Source organism: Hippoglossus hippoglossus, chromosome 10 (assembly GCF_009819705.1).
Source record: "Hippoglossus hippoglossus isolate fHipHip1 chromosome 10, fHipHip1.pri, whole genome shotgun sequence".
NCBI lineage: Eukaryota > Metazoa > Chordata > Actinopteri > Pleuronectiformes > Pleuronectidae > Hippoglossus > Hippoglossus hippoglossus.
Window position 1 is genome coordinate 10,750,006 of NC_047160.1, and position 21,691 is coordinate 10,771,696.

Below are 21,691 nucleotides of genomic sequence, written 5' to 3' on the forward strand. Positions count from 1 at the left end.
CTGGTCACATGAGCACTGGGGCGGAGGGGAGGGGACACAAACATGGCCGACGAGTCAGGGGAAGTAAACACAGCTGCAGGGAACGATGACACTGATCGACAGCTACACGAGCCCCAAGCTTCGGCAGGGGCGACCGACAGCGACTCAGACGGCAGCGACGCGCTGGGCCCGCCGGAGAAGCCGACTCCGGCGGCGGCAGAGAGCACCTGGTCGGCCCCCATCCTGTCACTGGCTCGGAAGGCCACGGAGACGATTAGCAGCGGGGTGAGCTACGCTGCCGGCCCGAGGAGTCATTCTCTGGGGTCCGCTGCGAGCTCCCCGTCGGAGAAGGAGCCGGAAAATGGTCTCATCACTACTTCTAAAAAACTTCCTGGTACGCTGCGACTGTTTTTTAACATTTGACACCAAAGCTAGCACTTTCTGTCGAACCAAAGTTTTTAAAAAACACCACAGTCAGGGTCGATCTGTGTGACTCCCTCTCTGCTGTCAGCTGCCAGGACATGTGACCTCATGAGCGAAACCGTGATTCTACGGGTTGTGTTCACACCCTTTGTGTTTATCACTTCTTGATGTGTTTATGAGTTATTTCAGATATTCCCACCATGTTTAGCATTTGTTTTCCTGATCCCACTTACATTGCATCTGTTCCAGTCCTGCCCCCCAAAGACCCCATGACAATAGAGAGATCCAACCTCCTCAGCATGATGAAGCTGAGCATCAAAGTGTTGATTCAGTCCTCCTTGAGTCTGGGCAGGACGCTGGACTCAGAGTACCCTCCTCTGCAGCAGTTCTTTGTCGTCCTGGAGCATTGCCTCAACATGGCCTGAAAGGTGAGGACCGACCAGGGAACAGAATTCATTTATATTTAAGGTTATGTCACAATATGGGGTAGGATAACATTGATTGTGTGTTCTATGCTTATTTTATGCTTGTTAGTGTTCTTCTTTGCATTGTCTTCTTTTACTGTACAACAATCGGTTGTTTTTAAATGCGCTATATAAATGAAGTTGACTTGACAAGACAATAGGAGCGTGCAAAAACGACCTTTCCCGTTTCTTTTTCAGCCAAGAAGTCTTTCATTGGTCAGAACAAGTCCATATGGGGACCCCTGGAACTGGTTGAGAAGTTGTGTCCAGAGTCCGTTAACATTGCCACGAGTGCCCGAGACATGCCCAGCATTAAGTATGCTACTGCACAAAGTTGTTCAGTAAACCTACAATGTGAAGTATATACTTAACACCTGTTATATATTAATGTATTCTCTTTCAGGACCGGTTTGGGTAGAGGAAGGGCTTGGCTGCATTTGGCGCTCATGCAGAAGAAAGTAGCTGACTATATGAAGCTTGCTGGACCGAAAGGACCTCCTGAGGTTAGTTAGACCCAGTTCAGACCTGCTATTAACATCCGTCCTGAGTGATCTTATCACAAGTGCTCAGCGCTAAGGACATGTCTGAAGTCGCCCAAATGCGTCCTCAATGTGTCCTGAGATCTGATCACTCAAACCACATGTAGAGGGCGCATCTGGGACGCATGTGGCCACATCCTTTTCGCTGTCTGAATGTAAACACGTCCTGGACCACATATGAAGGACCGCAGACTCAGCTGTCGTCTCTGACCCGCTACAGGTCAACCATACTTTTACTTTTCAAGGGTCCATACATCGATTTGTCTTCAGCCACAATATAAACACTGATCTCCGTATAATGATAGATTCTTTTCTTGAATTGGTGAAATCCTTTGTCTCAGTTGCGCGCATTCATTCAGTCCCTCTTGACTCCACTCGCTCGCTCTCTTTCTCTCTCTCGTGCCGACACACACACAAAACATTGTAATCTGACAAATCTATAAACTCAAACTGAGTAAAAACAACATAAATTGGTGAGATTTAAAGTCGTGATTATTTGTATTTTGAGGGGGAAGTGGACATCTGATTACAAGTGGTCACGGGAGACATTCAGGACTCTTTTTTTAATGTCCCGGTGTGAACACACAAACTTAACACCGTCACCTTGTGATCAGATCTCTCAATAAGGATGTTTATACCAGGCTCTGAACAGGGCCTTAGACTGATCAGTTATGCAGGTTCAGCACCAGGCATTTTACACTGACTACTTGCAGATCATTCCACATCTGTTTTCCCATGTTCTAGTGAGTTTTATGACTCTGGAGCGTTGATGATGGAGGAGGAGGGGGCGGTCATTGGGGGACTGCTGGTGGGCCTCAACGTAATTGATGCAAATCTCTGTATTAAAGGGGAGGATCTTGATTCTCAGGTGAGTTCTTTGGGCCGACACATCCCAGCAGTCCCACACCTCATCTTCTCTTGGAGAAACAAGTTGATCTGGGCACACAGTGAATGGTTTCTCTTTCCCATTTAGGTGGGAGTCATTGACTTTTCCCTTTACCTGAAAGATCCAGCCAAAAGTGAGACTCAAAAAGAGTAAGTGGACTGAGCATCCTATCCACACTGGGTTTCTTCATGTTTTGAACGGCTCTTGCATGATAATCATTGGATTTCAAACAAACCTTTTGCCTATCAAACCCTCTTTCTCTGTTAGTGATACAAAGATGACCGCCATATTGGATCAGAAGCACTACATAGAGGAGTTGAATCGTAACTTAAGCGGCACCGTCACTGACCTTCAGGCTAAGATGGACTCTATAGAGAAGACCAACAGCAAACTTGTGGAGGAGGTCAGAGAAACTGTGTGCAAACAGTTGTGCGATTGCTTGTAAATGCAGCACCTGTGTGCCCTGGATTGTGTGTTTTTCACCTGACTGTCGAGTGTTTGTTTTTCTTTCTCTCAGCTGACGGCAGCGACGGACAGAACTCAACTCTCTGCGGGAGGAACAGGAGCAGCTGAGAAAAGCGAATGACTCAATCCTGCAGTCCAGCCAGAAAAGGAAGAGGTCTGAAAAGGAAACTGTAGCTAGCTCCACCACTCCATAAATAAATAACATACAAACTGTATGTTGCATTCTTTTCTCTTTTCTTCTTTTCAGGCAGCTCTTCAGGACAGCCAGGTGGAGCTGGAGACATACAAACAGACCCGACAGGGCCTGGATGAGATGTATAATGTGGTGTGGAAGCAGTATAAGGAGGAAAAAAACATTCGCCTGGTCAGTTTTCAACAGCTAGAGGATGAGAATATAACAGGGATGTGTTAGTAAAAAGTGACTCAGCTGCTCTGTGTTGCTTCTTGGGAGGATGTGGTGAAGGCAGAAGATACTTGTTGAGCATGAGACGGGGATTGGAGCAATTTACAAGTTAGTCTCCACTCTCTCATTTATTCATATATTAAAAATACATGAATAAAAGAGCCAGCGTCAGCCCTTATCGTCAACAGCTCTCGAATCTCATTGTCATTCCAACAGGACACTTTTTCTTCCTGACATATTTTGCGTATGTCGTGTGTTAGAAACATCATCAACATCCCATTCGCTCACTGTGAATTTTCTGGACATTTTCCTGACGTATTCTTACACAGACCCACTCAGACATTTTACTAGGAGGCTGGCAGGAAAAGTTCTGAAAAATGTCTGGACCGATTGACTTGGACATTTGCATTCTCACATACAGCCCATTTGGAAAATGTCATGAAAATGTCTGGACATCAGTGCATGTCTCAAAGCAGCTTCAGTGCCTTGTCAACAGAGGTTTCACAGACTGCAGAACTGAATTAGACTTGTGTTGTTTGTGTGCCGACAATGTGTGATGTTAGGAGCTGGAGCGTGAGTTGGAGCTGCAGGTGGGGTTTAAGCAGGAGATGGAGGTGGCCATGAAGTTGCTGGAGAAGGACACGTATGAGAAACAGGACGCGCTGGCAGCCCTGCGACTTCAGCTCGACCAGGTCAAGACGCTTAACCTGCAAATGGTCCACAGAGCTCAGGTAGACACACGTGCATTTCTCTCTCTTGTACATCCACTCAGAGAGAACACATGTTTATTCAGCTTATGTGACTCTTGAGGACTCGCAACGAGAAGCAGAAAAAAAGCAGGCAGAGGCTGTGCAGCTCGAGGAGAGGATGAATGAAATGGAGAAAGCAATGGTGGAACTAGAGCAGAGGTATGTGTTTGTGTGCATGTTAGTTTATGTGTGTTTATATTGACATTTTCTTAAAGAAATTTTCTGCTTTTTGGTCTTTTGGGGGCCACAGACTCCAGAACTCGGAGCAGGAGCGCAAACAGAGCGACCAGTCCGACAAAGACATGCGAGTGGAGCTGGAGGGAAAAGTAGATGATCTCCAGAAACAACTGACTGACCTCGATACACTAAGGTTAAGAGGCAAAAGTTTATTTAGTATACATTCACAAACTATGAAGTATTATACAGAGGAATAACATTACTACAAATTTCCACAGTTCTTGGAATAAAGGCAAAGCCTGCCAATGCTGAAGATGAGATTTTAAACATTGTACTAATATGGCTAAAATAACATAGTTTATGAGTAGTTCTTACTCTAGCTGAGCTCACATGTGTTCATTTAAAGATCCAAGAGTAACAAGTAACTTTCTGTACCATCTTAAATGCAGAAATGAAGTTTTCCTGTTATGTGGTCATATAAGGAGGACACACTCCTTCCCTTTCAACAAGCTTACAGATCTGCGAAATGCAACAAGGCACAAGTGTTTACACAATATGAACACATTTAGAAAACCAGTCCACTAACCAGAAGATCTGGGTTTCGATCCCTGTCTTCACCAGTTCACATGCCTAAATGTCCTCGGGCAAGTTAAAGAACTCCAAATTTGTGTCTACCAGTGAAGTTAAATTGTTTTACTTGAATAAATCAAATGCAGTTCTCTAAACCAACTGGTGTTAAACCAATCTTTAAATGGGTCTTTTAATAAATGGGTCCTTTTATAGTCTTTGTATGCTGAACTTAAGATACCATGTCCTGTTCTATGCACAGACTGGGTTTAGAGAAGGAGCTGCGCACTGAGAGGGAACAGAGACAAGGTTTGCAAAAAGCTCTGCAGAGGGAACAGGACAATAGCATGGAGCTCCGCACACAGCTGCAACAACTGCAGGGCCTGAACACGGTCAGTGTCACACAAACCAGGGTTGGTGTCAGTTAAGGCTGGAGGTGGATTAGAAATTATGAAAACCTTTTTATACTGTAATGAAAAGTTCATATGCAGTTCTAAGTCTCCCTATACAGTAGTCTTTCTTTACCCTAGATGGCAGATTTGTTTTAATTCTTGGGTTCCATCTCAAACCTGCTCATTTGTTTTACTGCCGTAGTTATTGGTGCAACAGCCTGAGCAATACATTGTTTATCCTATTTAGGTTTTTCTAAAATGAGCTAATACTTGATAAATCCATGGATTGCTGTGATGCTATGCTTTGTTTCCTGTGGACTGATGATGCAGGGCTGCAGGAGTTGAAGCAGGAGAAGAAGCAGCTGCAGCAGAGGTGTGAGCAACAGGAACAGGCTCTACAGGAGATGGGACTGCATCTCAGCCAGTCAGTGCTTTTGACCTCATCATCTTGTTTATTGGTCAATGTCATGTTTTCTTATGTTGCATTCATCTGTATCAAAGGTCTAAACTCAAGATGGAGGACTTCAAGGAGGTCAACAAAGCCCTGAAGGTAAAATGTGATGGTGTGGATGGTGCACTTTTATTATTGATTCTGTTCTGAAAACATCATGGGAAACCTTGTCTTGTCCTTTCATTGCTTCCATCAGGGCCAGGCTTGGCTGAAGGATGATGAAGCCACTCAATGCAAACAGTGCCTGAAGGAGTTCTCCATCTCACGCAGAAAGGTAGGCTTCTTTTTCATTGCTTTTCATTTATTCTTTCTGTATTACGGCCCACCACTCATTTAAAGTTGGTGACGTATATTTGTTTGCAGCACCACTGCAGAAACTGCGGGGACATCTACTGCAGCAACTGCTCCAGCAACGAACTGGCCTTACCTTCCTACCCTCGGCCTGTGCGGGTGTGCGACGTGTGCAACGCCCTCCTGCTACAGAGAAGCTCCAAAGGCTCCTGACATAACACCCCAAGCGTCAAGTGCTTCTACAAGAGCTCTCTACTGACCACACTGCACATGCTCATCCACTATGATTGTTTTTAAATTATGTATGTTTAAAAAAATGTCAAGTCTCTAGGAAATTGGACTTGGTGTTCCATTTCCGCTTTCACCTGAAATTCAGCATGATTCTGTCGAGCTGTTTTCAGACATGAAGTTTGTCTTTCACATATGAAGAACGCAGCAGGAGATAAGATTGGGTAGAGCATGTATGAGGCAGGACATTAACATACAGTTTTTGTTTACTGCAAATTGTCACCAGCTTTGAAAGCAAAGCTGACTTCTGCGTCTTCTTCATGTATGGCTTGTCTTTTTTTATCCTGAGGTATTTCTATTGTTTAGTTTCTTTCATTTTTGTGTGCATTGATCCAAGTGCATTTTCTGGACATTTTCTTACATTTCACCAGGGGCCAGCAGGAAAAGTTCTGGAAAAAAGCAGCCGACTCAGACGTTTGCGTTCTCACATCACATCAATTTTCCAAAAAATATCCAGAGCCCAGTGCATGTCTGAAAACAGTGTGCTTCATCGGGGGCCACCTTTAACACTGATGGGATGAGCTAATGAAGTTTGTGCAAACTTGATTTAGTTGAGCGGATGATATAGTTTTTCATTATTTAAATGATTTTTCTGGCTGGAATAACAGGTTTGACATATTGGCACTCGCTTTATAAAGTTATTATTTAAAGCGTGTAGTTCTAAGTGGAGGTAGATTATGTTGACGTCTCTTGGATACTGCTAGTTTTCTGCTTTAGTTGAGGATCACTGGTGTAGCTGGTTTACTGAGAACTTGTGTACTTCGACATGTCATCTTAATTTCTATGGCTGTGGCCTCATGCAAAATTATGTAAATGACTGTAGAATGTTAACAAATCTGACTATTTTAGAATGTATTATATAACATGGTTTTTGTGGATTGTCACAAAAGATACAAAGCCATTTTCTTAATTTGAGGAATGGTAACAATTTTATATCTAGACATTTGATAAAAATGAATAAAACCTCCTTTTTTGAAATGCGTGTTTCAATTAGATATTCCAGACTAGTTTATTCACGTTGTGCACAGGAAATACAAATAGCATTTGAAGCAGTAGAAACCTACATGTCAGCAGATTTGAAATTCACATGCTGTTGATACAGCCCTCATCCAGAAAAACCGCTCCATCAACAGTCACACCTTTAGAAAACAAAACATGCTCTGACCATGTGAAGTCTCAAATTCAGATTAACACTTTAACTGGAAATTAAAAGCTAGAAGATGAAACGAGGTCTAAACATAAGATACCAGAACAGATTTGTTTTGTTCATGCACTCAGACATTGAAAATTATGTTAAAGCCACCGGGAAAGGATGAGTTAACCTTGAGGAACAGCCAGGTGTTGGGTGAATAAACACAAAGATAACACATTTCCTGGTATCAAAATTTTAAAGCAGATTTTCTGTGATGTGGAAAACTGAGTATTGGGGAAGACGAACAACGCTTCTGACAAACTTCTTGAGACACCAGATGATCTCGCTTCGTTCTGAAGATCATCCACTTAAAAAAACAAATACAAACCCTACCGCTCAGTATTTTCAAAACATCCTCACCTGACCCTACCGTTTTAATAGGTGACTTACATTTCCAGTCCTTCCAGCAAATTGCTGAGTTAAAAAGAAAACATCAAATAAAGGGGGAGAAAAAAAAAAAAATCTACATTCCCCATCCCCCACCCAGTCCATTCATGGAGCCTCTGCTTCCTCCTCCTCCGCTGCCGCCGTAGTAACTGCTTCCCATTCCGCCCTGGTTACCTAACAAGAGAAAGAGAATACATACTATAGGACCGGGGAGTTCAAGAACAAGCAAAATGCTGCACTTCTGCCCTTGAATAAAAACCTGCCCAGGCTTTTTTGCTATTACATATCAATACTTAAGAGCAGGAAAGGTTTTGGTTCAGGGTGAATGTGGAAGAATCCTGATGTATCAGAGCTGACACTCACTATAGTCATTGTAACCGCCCATGTTTCCTTGGCTGCTGTATCCCCCAGAGTACCCTGAGCTCAGCTGGCCACTGCTGTAAGACGACTGGTTACCTGTGGAGAGGAAAAATCACATCAGGTGTAAGGGGACATTAAATCACTAGGAAATATACTTGAGGTTTTTTTTATTCTGATGTGTGCTCTTTCTTGTCAAAGCAAACAGAGTAACTAACAAATAACAGAGGCCACTATTTAAGACCTCTGAAACTGTTACTCACCCATGCCACCCATCATCTGGCTGCCATAAGCTCCATTACTGCCACCTGCTGTTGAGTTCAAAAACAGCTCCACGTATCGGTGCTCTGGGGGGGACAGAAAGAGGGAGTGAGTGACACTGAATAACAAATATTGCTATATAGGGTTGAAGTAAAGACACGCATTCGAAACTCACGCATGTTTGCTTTGTCTTTGGACATAGCTGCCACAGCATCCTCGTGTGTCGCAAACTCTACATCTGCCTCCCCGGTTACTCTGCCGTCTGGCCCGATCTCAATATGGACCCGCACAGGATTCAATGGTGAGAAAAACTAAGAAATGCAAACATAACAAAAGATTAACTTGTGCTAAATTGCTGTCCACCTGCAGCATGTATAGAGTAGATTGGAATTGAGCAGTTCATCTGTTTTGTAATGGTTCTTTTGTCTTACATTGTAGATGTCTGTCTCTGAGGCTCTGTACGGTAGCCCCCTCATGTGGACACAGTGGCCTGTTGTGCTCTGGAAGGAAGAGCCGCCATCTCCATACCGTCCGTCCGATACACCTGGATATACATTAGGAAGATTAACAAGGTCTTATGGGGACTTTACATCCTAATCTTATTTCTGTGCAGAGTTAGCATGAAGGTACAAAGGGTGAGTGATAATTTAAAACAAGTGCACAGGTTAATTGATCAGCAGATGTGATTTTGACACCCACCTCCTCCTCCATATCCTCCACGACGCATTCTGTCATAAGATCCCCCTCGGCCCATCATGTTGTAGCCACGACCACCCGAGGGCCGGTCATAGGGGCCAGGTCTCTGCATGCCCATTGGCTTTCGCTGGGGTTCATAGTGGGTCCGCACCTCAGCGCGGCTACTCTTGAAGATCTCAATGTACCTGAGAGCATAGAGACACCACAGTTAGGGCATGTAGAATGGATCGACAGTGCATTTGCTCAATACTGATGAAACTGGGCTATTTAGATGCTGTCATGGTGTAGTCCATAGGTGGTAATATCTTTTGAGGAATTAATTGTTGTTAATGAAATAGATTCAAGGAATCAACTTATTTACTGAGTTGAAAAAGGGAAGCTGTTCAAATTCATATGGGCCTAAATTACTTTTACACTTTTCTTATGGTTACCTGAAGCGATTTACAGATCTGATTCAGTGTGTTGTGATAGAGCGTCCTGTGTCCTTGCCATGACAGCCATTGTACTGATATTAGAGGGGTGGAGAGGGCACCAGCCCTTCTGCAACCCACTCTAAGCATTACCTGTGACAGTGGGCCCCAGATCCTTGTGTACAGTAGCCCTCTGATTTTACCACCAGGGAGACTCCTTACCATTTATCAGCCTGGACTCATGTTTAGTGCGGAGACAGCATATGTTCTCAAAATTAAACATGTACTCCAATTAAGGATGACTTTAAAATATACATATATAAAATATAGATGGTGCCCAAACACGCTTATGTTCCCACTGGACATTGTGAATGTGTGGTCTATATGGAACTAACATGGCAATAAGTGTATGCGTTTGTGGTAAATATTACATATATGCTTGAATAAGCCAAGATTAATGTATTGTCAGATTTGCATTTGGTTTTGATGTTGAAGGTGCACACCATAAGAAAAGCAACTTATCCAGCCAACCAACCAACCATCCCCACCTGTGCCCTATTCTTTCCTTGTGTTTCTTTAGAGCCTTTTCAGCTATATCCTGTGAAGCAAACTGCACGAAGGCCTCCCCCGTACTCCTCCCCTGGATGTCCACCGGCAATGTTATCCCATTTGGCACGATTTCCAACCCTTCAACCCAAGGACAGATAACCCCAGCAGGGGACATATTAAATCACATTCCCAATCACAGAGAGAAGATTCTCTAAAGAGAGAGATATCAAACTTATGGAAAACTCTATACATCACACATACCAGTTCAAAATTTAAACCAGTGACTGGCCATTTCAACGACTTACATTTACTGGATTTTGGGGTAAATAGAAATGAGAGGATAGAGGAAGAAATATGGAAAAGGGCACTGCGTGGGAGATCAGGCTAGTATTGGTGTGTTGATGAAGAGAGAAAAAGATCCTGGTGGGTGACATGACTCTGATTACTGTTCGCCCATTGGGTGCTCATCTAACATTTGGAATATAAAGAAAAAAAATATTAAAAAGACAAGGGTGTGAGGAGATTGGGAAGAAGAAAAATGGGGTTAGAGACTTTCATATCAGTGATGAGTGGGACCCATTCCATCATTAGTAAATTACCATTAGGCACAGACAACTTAAAATGTAGCTAAGCTGTTTTACTACTAACAGACCCATTTAAAGAAAAAATGTGATGAAAGTGGGTTCAAGATGGTTATGATGGGCATAAATAGGAAAGAGTTTTTGCATAAAAGATTCGCCCCTTGAACAAACTAAGTATTTGGTATTTAAATTTCTTCAATTCAATTTTAACTGCCTTCCTTTTCCGGCATCATTTCCTCACTGATCAATCCAAGAACATATCATTTTTATTATTCTATAATGTGAAAATACAGAGTAGGTTATCATTCTCCAAGGGTTTATCGACTTCTGTGTAAATCAGAGCAAGATTTAGTGTACATAAAAAAAAAAAGAAACACGAAAAGGAAGATGGAAAACAAACAAGTAAAAAGTTTAAATTGCCAATATTACTTTGAGGAAGTTTACTATTAATCGCAGAAACGAGATCTAACCTTACCTGAGAAAAACTGTACTATCTCTTCTTTGCTGCAGCCAAAGGGAAGACCTCGGAGCCGAACGAGCCCATCTCCGGCCGTCTCTGGACAGTTCGGCCCTGTGTGCTTCATGACCCAGTCCATCTCAACGTTGTTGGATTTAAAAACTATATCGCAGGACACAATGCAATCAGTTATCACAGCTAAACAGTCATTACAAAGGATTTATCTGTAAAGCAGTTGTACACACCCTCCACGTATCTGTGACCCATCGTTTCTCTGTCTTTCTTCACTGCAATCTTCAGGTCCTCCTCGGTCTCCAACTCCACAAATGCCTCTCCACTGGGACGCCCCTCTCTTGTGTAGGTGAAGTGGATCCCGCCTCCTCCATTGTTGATGACTTTACAATCGGCTTCAAAAATACAAAAACACAAATGCCCATTAAAACCATTTCCGGCTGCTTCTAATGTTTTTTTCCCCCTTCAAACTATATTTAAATATTTGCATACACCAACCAACCTGAGAAAAACCTCTGTACTTCGTCCACTGAGCAAGACCATGGGAGACCCCTGATGCGTACAACATATCCTTCATCTGCCATGACTGGTCGCAATCCCTGAAGAGAAATACAAAACTAGTATACATGTGGGAAATTAACAGGCATAACTTTATTGGGTCAGCTTCTGCATTCGTATCCTGAATATCGGCTCTGTCCATTTAACAAGCACTCTTTGTCACAGTGATGGTCTTTGCAGCTTCACACCAGCAAAAGGTGATTTTCAAATAAACCACGTCTCCCATCTGACTGCACGTTGAGTCCCCAAACACTGACTTTTCATACGGATGGGGAAACATTGGCCTACATTTCTGGAGGTTCTCTGCACGTGAGCCACATACGTGAAAATAGGGTGAAATTTGCCGGGGCCGTTAAAGCCGTTTAAAACGCCACCTTCTCTCTGGAAGGTAAAATGGGGTCACGGTCTAGAGCGATCACAATTGTCTCCCGAGTCCGTAGCGCGGACGTGATGTTAGGAGTATGTGATTTTGTTGGCAGCGCCATCTTGAGGCCCTTTCATTGAGGAAACCCTGTAAGTACGAAATCGAAAGAAATTTCGGTTTACTGAATTGTCCGTGCAAGAACGAAGCCTGTGGTCTGGGAGAAGAAAACAAGGAAACTGTGACAAATAACCAATTCCCCGCTTTTTCCAAACAAAGGCTTTGACGACCACTTCACAAAAAGCGCGAAATAGACGAGTCGCTCTCGGGAAGCTAGCAACACAACAAAGCGGAGCTTTAGCGTCTCCTACTCCAAATTAGAAAACATTTCTGAGGTTGCGGTGCATCGATGGTTGTATAAGAGACCACAGAGGACATGATGAATTAGTAATGAGGGCCCTCGTTTGTTTCAGACCGGGTGCGGGGCCTGCAGCGCGTTCACCACCGCACCCAGACCCAAGAACAAAAGCGGCCCTCTCGGCCTGCGCCATGTTATTAGCTGTTAGCTCCCCGGCTAGTATGTGCTAACTAACGGTAACGTCAATATGATAGAATGGAGAGTTCTTTCCGGAAGCTGTTCAATGCCATTAGTTCAAGCTAGTTTTAACGCCATGTTTTAGCAAGATTAGTTAAACGAGAGCTCCGTATATGAACTTACCTGATACAAGCGTAGATACAACACGCCGGAGTGTGTGTGACCAGACCTGCGTGATGCGGAGGAAACCTTGCGCAGGGTTGCCAGCGCCTCCCCTCACCATCCCCCTTTCAGGAAGTGTAAGATGACGTGCTGAATAATAAACTCCGGCACAGTCACACTATTTCACAACCAAACCTTTCAAATTAAACTTCTAATCAACATATGTGTTTTTAAATTGAACGAAATAAAAAATATATAATGTTTTTCTCCTCTGATATGACACAGTTTACAGAAAATGTGGGTTTTTGGTTCACACCTGGCAACCCCGGCTGTATAGCCAGGCGCCTCCGGCCGTTTTTGCGTCCACGATGGTCCACGCCCTGGACCGATGACGCGGCCGCCCGAGGCCCTGTGCGGCCCGGTGGCGTCTCCTGGCCTACAAACCTTAGACTGGATATAACCAGAGGAGCCGCTCGCTCCCTCATGCTCTGCAGATTGAACCGTGTGCAACTCACAGGACACCTTCCACAGCAACACTTAACAAAACACATTCACGTTAAAACACCACCAAATATCATTATGTCCCTGTATTCATGTACAAACGGTTTCTCTCCTTGCTCCTGCACTCACCCTGTGCCACTGCACTTTACTTTATAGCATCTGTACAAACCAGTATAGTAAAGGTTTATATTATGTATATACTCTGAATTTTTTTAATTTTTTCATCTTTTGCCATCTAATTTTTTTGCTCATCTTTTTTTTGTTGTTTTCTTGTCTGTGACGGAATTTCCACGATGTGTGGATGAATAAAAAGTTGTATCTTATCTTATCTTATCTTGTCTTATCTTATCTTATCTTATCTCTTATCTTATCATACAATAAGCAACACTAAATACCAGTTAATAAGACATACCAATAAGTAGCAAATCACAAGAGATGTTTTTTTTTATGATCGTGTGTAACAGTATTATTAGTATTAGCTTATTTAGGTTTATCACTGAAACAAGGATATACCGAAAACCCCTGGCTACTATGACTGGAAGATCAGCAATTCAAAATTTATAGAGGTCAAGTGCACAAGTAGCATTTGTTACCATCTAGATCTACATCCAAGATAGTGGTTTGTTGGCAGGCCAAAAGTAATGAAGGCGAGCCAAATATAGATCACTTTGTTGAAATTAGTCAACTCTGGACAGGAGAAGCTTCATTCAACAATTTCAGACTTGCCCTTTTGTGAGGCAATTTGAATCACTCTGCAATGCAGCGGTGTACTGGCCATTGACATGAACCCTATAAATAATGACCATGCTCCAGAATTTTATTTGTTCATCTGTAAGAGGCAGAGGGTAAACAATTACATTAACTCTAATGATTTGATTAAGTAAAATTTTGAAATAGTGGTACTTTGGTTATTTTGTGCTTCTTATTCCTATGATAAACCTCATTTTGAGTGTATATGTTACACTTTTTTTGTTTCTAAAAGACTTACTTGTTACTTTAAATAAAGCTATTCAATCTGACACATACATGTATATAATTTCAATTGGCACTGCATACACAGATATATAAGTACAACGATTATAATTTCATGTTCCATAACAGTCATGATAACAATTCACTTTGATTCCAAGGTGTGTTTTAGGTAATGCATGTGTACTTTAACATCAGCAAACGTACAACTGCATGAGTTTTCAATTACTATCTTTATATTGCTGTATAGCAGGTTATGGGTTTAAATTGATTTCCCAATAGAAGTACATGGATATAAAGTTTAGAATGATTAAAAAAGAACATGCGATCAGTATAAAGATAGACAAACTGCATCAGTGTGCTAAATATTACTGCAAAAAGGTAGAAACCATCTTTTTGTGTAGTTATCTTGTGGTTGAATTCTCACTGAAATCTGTTGACAATAAATAAAATGAACAACACCCGTTGTCTATGAGAAAAGTAATGAATACAGTAGTTCAATCAAAAAAAATCAAAAAAAAATAGCACAGACATTCTTTACCTGAAAAACTAAATATGTGTAATGAGAAAAAATACAGAGGAAATGCATGCTAGGAACTTTGTTGAGTAAGGCAGTCTTTTTATTTTTTTTACTCAGGACCAATTTGTTGTCCTGGTTCATGGTGGACAGGTGCACAATCATCTGCCCTCTAAAAGGAATTTCTGCAGCACTTCAATATGTCTGAAGAAGTTTGAAAAAATACGTTTTGGATTTTTGTCACTGGGGAAACACTGGTGTTTTTGTCTCTACTACCTATGTCACTATGCCATGCATACAAAATAGGTTCAAATATTTCATGGGATTTAATTTGTGTGTTACTTTAGAAAAATGTGTGCACATGAAAGCAGTTAGTTTAAATGAGAAGTGTAGTCAGAGTCTAGAGGTAATCTGATTTAATCTCCCTCCTTCTCTCTCTTGTCTCATATTCCTGATTCTATATGATATTATCCTTCATTTCTTCTGCTTCTTATAATTTATGATCCCTCACAAATGAAAGCAATAAGTTTGTGCAGCTTGTAAGGTTCAGTTATCATGGTGCCATTTAAAAACACATTCATTGAGTCTTTAATACACACAACAGGTACTGACATGTTCCGTGGGATTTCGCGCTGAGAGTTCACATGAACTAGTAGAGCTAGCTACCAGTTAAGTTGGTCTACCATGTCATGTCTTGACGTTCGTTCTACAGCCTCGTGATATTGGTAAACCTAACATGACGTTGCGGTCTCAAGTTTGACAAGCGTTAATGTCGACCAATGGGAAACAAAGCTTTCCCCCGCTCGACCAATAGGATTCTCGGGATTTCCTACAGAGGCGGCCTTTCTGAGAAACAGTGCGTATCGGGTTAGGTTGTTAGAAAGTTAATGGCTGGGGGAAAGAGATCCTCCTCAACCCTCGCTTCGGGAGAGTTTCTGGATTCCCTGAAGTAAAATAACGCAAATATCCAAACAGAAAGAGCCTGGACGGACGTTCAAGTCAAAGGATAGCTCGTTAACACACGCATCGTGAACACAAGTATGCAGGATGCAGTAGCCGGGACGGCAATGCTGACGGACGGCTTCGAGGACGAGATTGACTCGGTGACTCCTCGCTCCCCAGTGGCAGGGATGGGGGTAGGAGCGACACCAGGAGGAGTCGGACTAGGGGGCATTGGGATTGGTGTGGGTGGAAAGAAAGTACGTTTGTACGGCGAACCAGGCGGACCTGCAGCAGAAAGACTGGATTTCAAACTGGCGGCCGCGGCCGTCCTCTCCTCGGGTCCAGGATCCGGCAGCGACGAAGACGAGGTTTCAGAGGTAGCTACGCTAGGCTAAGCTAGTTAGCGAAGCCTAACCAGAGAGCTAGGCAACATTCCTCTCCTAGCGCGAGCTAGATGCTAGCTAGCTAGTTAGCTCGCAGTTGGCAACCACCCCCTCCCAGGCCGCTGAAATTACGTAAAATAAACCAGCACTTCAATCGAATAACACCTTCCGTCAGCTCTGGCGCTCATGGGGGGTTTGATGTCGTTCATGCTTGGTGAGACACGGGCAGTTGTTGACGCTCACCGGCTGAAATGTTTTATTTATGCAGCGCAGGCTGCGACCAAGGCCTAGTTCGGGTGGTAGCGACGTCGGCCTTGCTCGCTGCTGTCGTCTCGCAACACCCATCACAAGTTTGCGGCTCTCCCAGCAGCTCTCCAGCCACGGCAAATGGAAGATGTCCGTGAAGCCACGGACGCACACGGATGGTTATAATATCCGCCATATCGTAGTTATGGTGCAATTACGTCACTTTCCCCCTCAATCATGTAAATTAACTCCGATCGCGGCTGGGCTAACTTTTCGATACGTGCAGATTATTGCTGATCCGCGCGGAACTGCTCGAGTTTTCGACATTTGGTGTTGACAAATAAGCCAGCTGTTTGTTCATCCCTGTCGGTTCCGATAGCCACCACCGCTGTGTCAACTCCATTTGCTTTGTCAGAATCCAGAGCAGCTAGAGTTCATGTTGAGAAGTGTCCAACTTTCCATGTGCTGGCAGCCACACACGGGGTCAGGTGTGATGGCATCTCCTCACCTCGGCTAAACATACTGCGGACATGTTTGACACCAGCTCAGATGGACACACGGATTAAACCATGTATCTGTCTCCACAGCCCTAATTTTTACATACTAGTCTTTTATGTGACAGTGCAATGGACCAACTGACCCAACTGTCACAATTTATAATTGAGATTATTAGTCGGTGTCTAAACGCCAGATCGTAACCAAACCTTGTTATACGGCTTGACTTGTCTTATGTGAGCTGTCAGTTTAAAGATGTGAGCCATACTGTTGTCATGTAGTTGAGTTTACCTTTTATATATGGCGGTAGCAGATGCAGGAATGGGACTCCTCAGACTGTTCGAAGACAAATATTTGACTTGCACACACCTGTCAAAGGTCCCTGTTACAGTTAAATGGAATATTCATGCAAAGCGAATGTTCATTGTTATGCAAAGGTTGATGGAGTATTTACACTCAGTAACAGTACAAGGAGTTAATGGGTGTGGAGAGAAATGCCAGTACCTGTTGAGCCATCTCTATTATACTTAACTAATATCTAACCTAGGAGGTACCTTTTATGAACAATGCTAAAACCATGACTGCTAGACAAGTAAGGATGACAGCTGTCGCCAGTGACGGTGTAATTTAGCAGTGTCTGTGTGAGCATCAGCTGTGAAGTAGCAGAAGAAGGAAAATATCAAGTTTGACAACTACATCTCTGGCAGTTTAATTGAGACACGCTGCGGGTGTAAGTCCGCTGCATCATGTTTCCTCACTCGCCCTGGCTGCTACATGAGCCTGAAAGGGAGCGTTTGTTGTGGTGTTTCACTCCAGTGGAGAGCCCGCAGCTCTGGGCAGTAGCTAAAATCTGAGCCCCAGGATTAAGCAGATGCCATTCTAGGCCGTTCCAGCTCTCTGGATACCAACACTCTGGGAACTGTAGTTCATTAATAGTCAAGACTGATGTCCATTGTTGATTATAAAGGCCTTTGTAGAACTACATTCCCCATGGGTTGTTGTGCTCTATCGTATAGCTGAATTCCTCCACATTGCTGTGTGCTGACTCTCTCACAACATTTGCTCTCACTAAACCGGGCCTTAAAAGCCTGCTGCAGCTTATGGATGGACATAGAACAGGGTTGTTACTTTATCAGATTTTGTCAGAGCGTCTCTTGCAAAATGTCAACTGACAGAATTTTAATCTCACCAACCAGGTAGGCTTTTTACCAAAGTTATGTTTGTCATTTTTTAGTGTAGTAATTGCTAATGAATATACCTGGTGTTAAGTCCAGGATAACGGACTTATACATACCAAAGTCAGTGTATTTAGTAAAATCTAATCAAGTCACCTACATGGAATTGTGTGAATTGGCTATCCGTGTATATAATATATTATATTGTATTTTTGTCTCACTAATATTGCAACTACATATCAGTACAACTATGATTGAGCCTATTTGAAAACCAAAACACCTTTACTTAACAAAGTTTAGATTAGATAAATGTTAGAAGTTCACTATAACATTTTGCTACAACTGATACAATGTGTTTATCAAATATGAACAATTCCCTTCACTGAAATTGAAACAAAACACTGTTTTGTGTTCATGTTGCTCACATCTGTAATGTGTATGGAGAGTAGAATAACATAGTCTATTTTTTATTGCATGAAAAGCATGAAATTATCATGTTTCATCTGTAAGGTAAACTGTCATTTACAAACAAAATATTTACAGGACCAGCTATAGTGAATAAAACATAATTTCAGTATCAATTTATAATGCTGATTCAATGGAGTTTTTAGGAAGAATAAAATGTTTGTAAAAGAGACTGCAATACACAATAGCCAATAGAAGCGAAGCGCAGGTATGAGAGTGGTGCTGTACTTGGGCAGCTGACTCTCAGCTGAATCTTTCTATGTGTGCAGGGGTTGTAATTCCTGACTGTAGCACTTTCTGTGCTTTTCTGATATAAGAAACTGTAAATAAACAAAGGCAGTGTGCTTAGTCTTTTTATAGCCTGTATTTGTGAGAGGGTCATTTTTGTAAACAATATTAGTAATGTTTGATGTATTAAGCAGTTAATTATAAATGTTTTCTTGCCACCGGGTCACCCTTTCTAATAAGGTATTTATTATTTGAGAAATATGGGTCGAGGTGTAGACTTGATGTTAAATACAGTTGTTGATCAGAAACTATCATGAAAAGAGCCATCAGGTCTAATTATCCTTCTTTTATCCTCCTCCCTCCCTCTTCCAGGTGGAGTCATTCATTTTGGACCAGGAGGACCTCGATAACCCCATCATGAAGACAGCGTCAGAGTTGCTTTTGTCCAGCGCCACAGACGGAGTCGATTTAAGGACTGTAGATCCAGAGACACAGGCACGACTTGAAGCTCTTCTGGAAGCTGCAGGTACGACTGCTTTATCTGAGCTTGCGTCAGCTTTTCAAGGCTTTACACATGTTAATTTGCAATTGATTAGTCCCCCACTGGTCACACCCATTTTCCTCCAACCAATCTTGATTTGTGCTTTAACCTATTTTAAATAGGTAAAAGCACAACTTTCTGCCTCAGCTTTCCCCAGTAACCAATTCTCAGTACTAACAATGGTTGTAGAGGTCAGGGTTTGTATGAAAGCCTGAAGCTTAAATGCAATCACGAGAACCTGCAGGTTTTGCAAGTGTCATATCGGCACAGAGTATGAAAGTGATTTGGGTAAATTAGTTTGATTAGAAACTGTAATCTAGGTGTAAGAAGGTCTGTCTAGATTATTCCATTGGGCCTGGGTGTCCTGGCCTCGTTTGGGCTTATGAACATTACCGGGCAGATTAACACAGCAACACGCTTGAGCCTCCACAGCTTGCAGAGAGCCTGTGTTGAACTGCTCATGGCTAATCTCATTCTATTCCCCTTTCTCTCTGACTAGTTGTAACTGAAGAGATGGCGTTTTACATTATTTGTTTGCTTAAGTCTCAAGCTTACATGGTAAACAAATAATATTAACAACATTTAAATATTTTTCAACATTTATTAGTAAGGTTTTTGTAAAATATTTGCAGAGATGGAGAAAGGTGTCTGTGTATAATGACTGTGGCAGGAAGATTTGGACAGCTTCTGTTTCCCAGCATTCGCAAAGTAGCCAAATACCAGGCCTGTCGAGACCAACACCAGGGAGACCAAGATATATTTCTTCTAAATCTAACGGATTTCTGAGTTTTAATGTAAGCCTGGTTTATGCTATGTGTGCATGATGCAGCTCTATGATCTAGATAAGAAGGCACTGCATCACATACAGTACACATCAAATCTTTAAATAGTATTTAGGCAAAATATCTTAAAAGCCACCCAGATTGTGACCCAACTTTTTGTAACCATCCTGTAACCAAGGGTCATGTTGCTCTCTGCAGCGAATGAACAGGTGTGCACATGTGTAAAAATGTTTCCTGCAAGTTTCTTTTCTCTGTAATCCTGTTAGTCATACTTCCATCAACAACAACCACATCATGACAACCATCTTTTTGTGTTGACTGCAGCAAGTGGTAGAACGTATCGGCAGTTGTTTGTGCTGTGAGGGTTAGCGTTTGTAAAAGAGGAAAGGAAATCTGCTGGTCTGAAAAACAACACATGTTGAAAACCATTTAGAAAGGAGACATACCAAGTTAAGAAATAATTTTATATTATAAATAAGTCCCTGAGGGAATGGAAGTCATTGGATATAAACAAATCTGTTTACAGTAATTACTCCTCAGGGTCCTTTTAGAGCTAAAACCCTTATATTTTCTCCTCTGAGGTCCCTTGTTGCTCTCCATCAAATCATGTGGGCATGCTGTCATGATGCATCCACAAATAGAAAGGTCAGTTTGTCACAATGTCAGCCTCAAGATTAATACGATTAATATTCCTACCTGTCCTCATAACTTGGCAGTCACAGTGTCTGTCTTTTGCAAATGTTCCTCCTCTGTCAAACATTGTCAATGTTGCACAGTACTCGAACTAAGATTAATTACGCTCAACACTGTCAATCTCCATATTTGCTATCTAGAACCACATTGACCTAACAACCTATACAAGGTAAGGCAGGTTAATTTAAGACAATCTCATACACTTAACTCAAATGAAGTACTGTACCTCTGATAAACACAGCAACAAAAGTATTAAGAGAAAAAAACAAGGATTTGAAGTACAAAACAGCTTGACACACACACAGTCTTAAAGATTTGGTGCAGTTACAGTCCTTAAAGTCCTTTACAAAAGTTCAAATCAAACAGACAATAATCATTCCACTACCTCCACTCACCATGTCCACATGGTGAAGATGTGTGTGTTGGGTACAGTCAGCTGCGGACTGCCCAGTCAGGCACAGAAATAAATGTTCTACTTCTAAGTGGTAAATATACAGCTCACAAGACCTTAATACATGGTTAGCATAGTTAGCATGTATTAGCTTGGTGGGATAAGTTGGCGTGGTTTAATTAAGTGTTTACCCTGATTGTCCCACCAAAGCCAACGCTTGATAGTCTATATGAAACAAAATCAACAATTCGTTGCAGCCAAGTCACTGTTAAAGTAATGCTCAATCAGATTTTTATTATAACCTGCTGATTTAAAAAAACAAAAAAAACTACAATAACTGGTAAGCTAGTCTACAGCTGACCCATGTTCCCAGAACTTAAGCTAATTATTTGAAAATCATCTTCATCCTTCATCTTCATGAGGATAGTCGGGACATTTTTGAAAAGGTTTCTGAGACGAAACTACGCTGACCTATTTGTATATCAGTCATGATAACCCACTGTAATGAATTGAAGCACCTTTGAGTTATTGCGGTCTACTCCTTAAACTGATTTCATATACTGTGTACTGTGAGAAAGATCATAGGGTGATCTGGATGCAATGTGTGCGTCTTGATATACAAATATTAGATGGATGCTACAGAATATTGATAAATTGCCACAAATTCAACCAAATTCAAATTCAGCTTTTTTCAGAGATACAACAATGTTTTTGTATGGCTATTAAGCAGAATATATGACTTAAATGCACACTGACATTTTGTTCTAGCAC

The 21,691-nt window shown here is 42.1% G+C and overlaps 3 protein-coding genes and 1 long non-coding RNA gene across 15 annotated transcripts in view; 2 read left to right on the forward strand and 2 right to left on the reverse strand.

The window, feature by feature from the left end:
* Window positions 1–7,052, forward strand: rufy1 (RUN and FYVE domain containing 1). Its single transcript, XM_034598889.1, is given in 20 exon segments — window positions 1–373; window positions 652–813; window positions 816–830; window positions 1,065–1,182; window positions 1,270–1,341; window positions 1,343–1,369; window positions 2,150–2,273; window positions 2,379–2,440; window positions 2,559–2,694; window positions 2,809–2,829; window positions 2,831–2,926; window positions 3,004–3,120; window positions 3,723–3,890; window positions 3,970–4,067; window positions 4,159–4,278; window positions 4,915–5,048; window positions 5,375–5,468; window positions 5,546–5,594; window positions 5,692–5,769; window positions 5,859–7,052. Coding segments are annotated over 20 exon segments (2,163 nt in total). The 5' UTR covers window positions 1–42; the 3' UTR covers window positions 6,000–7,052.
* On the reverse strand, window positions 3,626–20,062 carry LOC117769762. The gene is made up of 3 exons (XR_004615321.1): window positions 19,928–20,062; window positions 14,525–14,531; window positions 3,626–3,635 (listed from the first exon to the last, which is right to left on the reverse strand). It is a non-coding gene; the product is annotated as an uncharacterized LOC117769762 (long non-coding RNA).
* Window positions 7,059–12,717, reverse strand: hnrnph1 (heterogeneous nuclear ribonucleoprotein H1). Of its 4 annotated transcripts, none has more exons than XM_034598882.1 (11): window positions 12,614–12,717; window positions 11,479–11,575; window positions 11,210–11,374; window positions 10,983–11,126; window positions 9,926–10,064; window positions 8,974–9,152; window positions 8,703–8,815; window positions 8,447–8,582; window positions 8,274–8,357; window positions 8,017–8,109; window positions 7,059–7,827 (listed from the first exon to the last, which is right to left on the reverse strand). In XM_034598882.1, exons 2-11 carry the CDS (start codon window positions 11,558–11,560, stop codon window positions 7,730–7,732), a joined length of 1,233 nt encoding a protein of 410 aa, XP_034454773.1. In that variant the 5' UTR covers window positions 11,561–11,575; window positions 12,614–12,717; the 3' UTR covers window positions 7,059–7,729. The 4 variants fall into 4 exon arrangements, with proteins under 4 accessions (XP_034454773.1, XP_034454775.1, XP_034454774.1 ...); XM_034598884.1 differs by having other exon boundaries at window positions 7,552–7,827; window positions 11,210–11,371; XM_034598883.1 differs by having other exon boundaries at window positions 7,552–7,827; window positions 11,479–11,593; window positions 12,614–12,672.
* ankhd1 (ankyrin repeat and KH domain containing 1) overlaps window positions 15,448–21,691 on the forward strand; it is a 23,727-nt gene continuing 17,483 nt past the window's right edge. For 6 of the 9 annotated variants that reach the window (XM_034598873.1, XM_034598874.1, XM_034598875.1 and 3 more), the window contains exons 1-2: window positions 15,448–15,898; window positions 18,886–19,039. In XM_034598873.1, coding sequence (XP_034454764.1) covers window positions 15,620–15,898; window positions 18,886–19,039 — 433 coding nt within the window. In that variant the 5' untranslated portion in view covers window positions 15,448–15,619. The remainder of the gene's footprint in view (window positions 15,899–18,885; window positions 19,040–21,691) is intronic. The other 3 variants (XM_034598880.1, XM_034598876.1, XM_034598881.1) reach the window with 3 other exon arrangements.

Coding starts and splice junctions, on each gene's coding strand:
- hnrnph1 (XM_034598882.1), bottom strand. CDS start 11,560: ATGGCAGATGAAGGATATGTTGTACGCATCAGGGGTCTCCCATGGTCT. Junction 9,153..9,925: donor AAGGAAAGAATAGGGCACAG/GTGGGGATGGTT, acceptor CTATGCTCTCAG/GTACATTGAGATCTTCAAGA. Junction 8,358..8,446: donor CAAAGACAAAGCAAACATGC/GTGAGTTTCGAA, acceptor TGTCCCCCCCAG/AGCACCGATACGTGGAGCTG.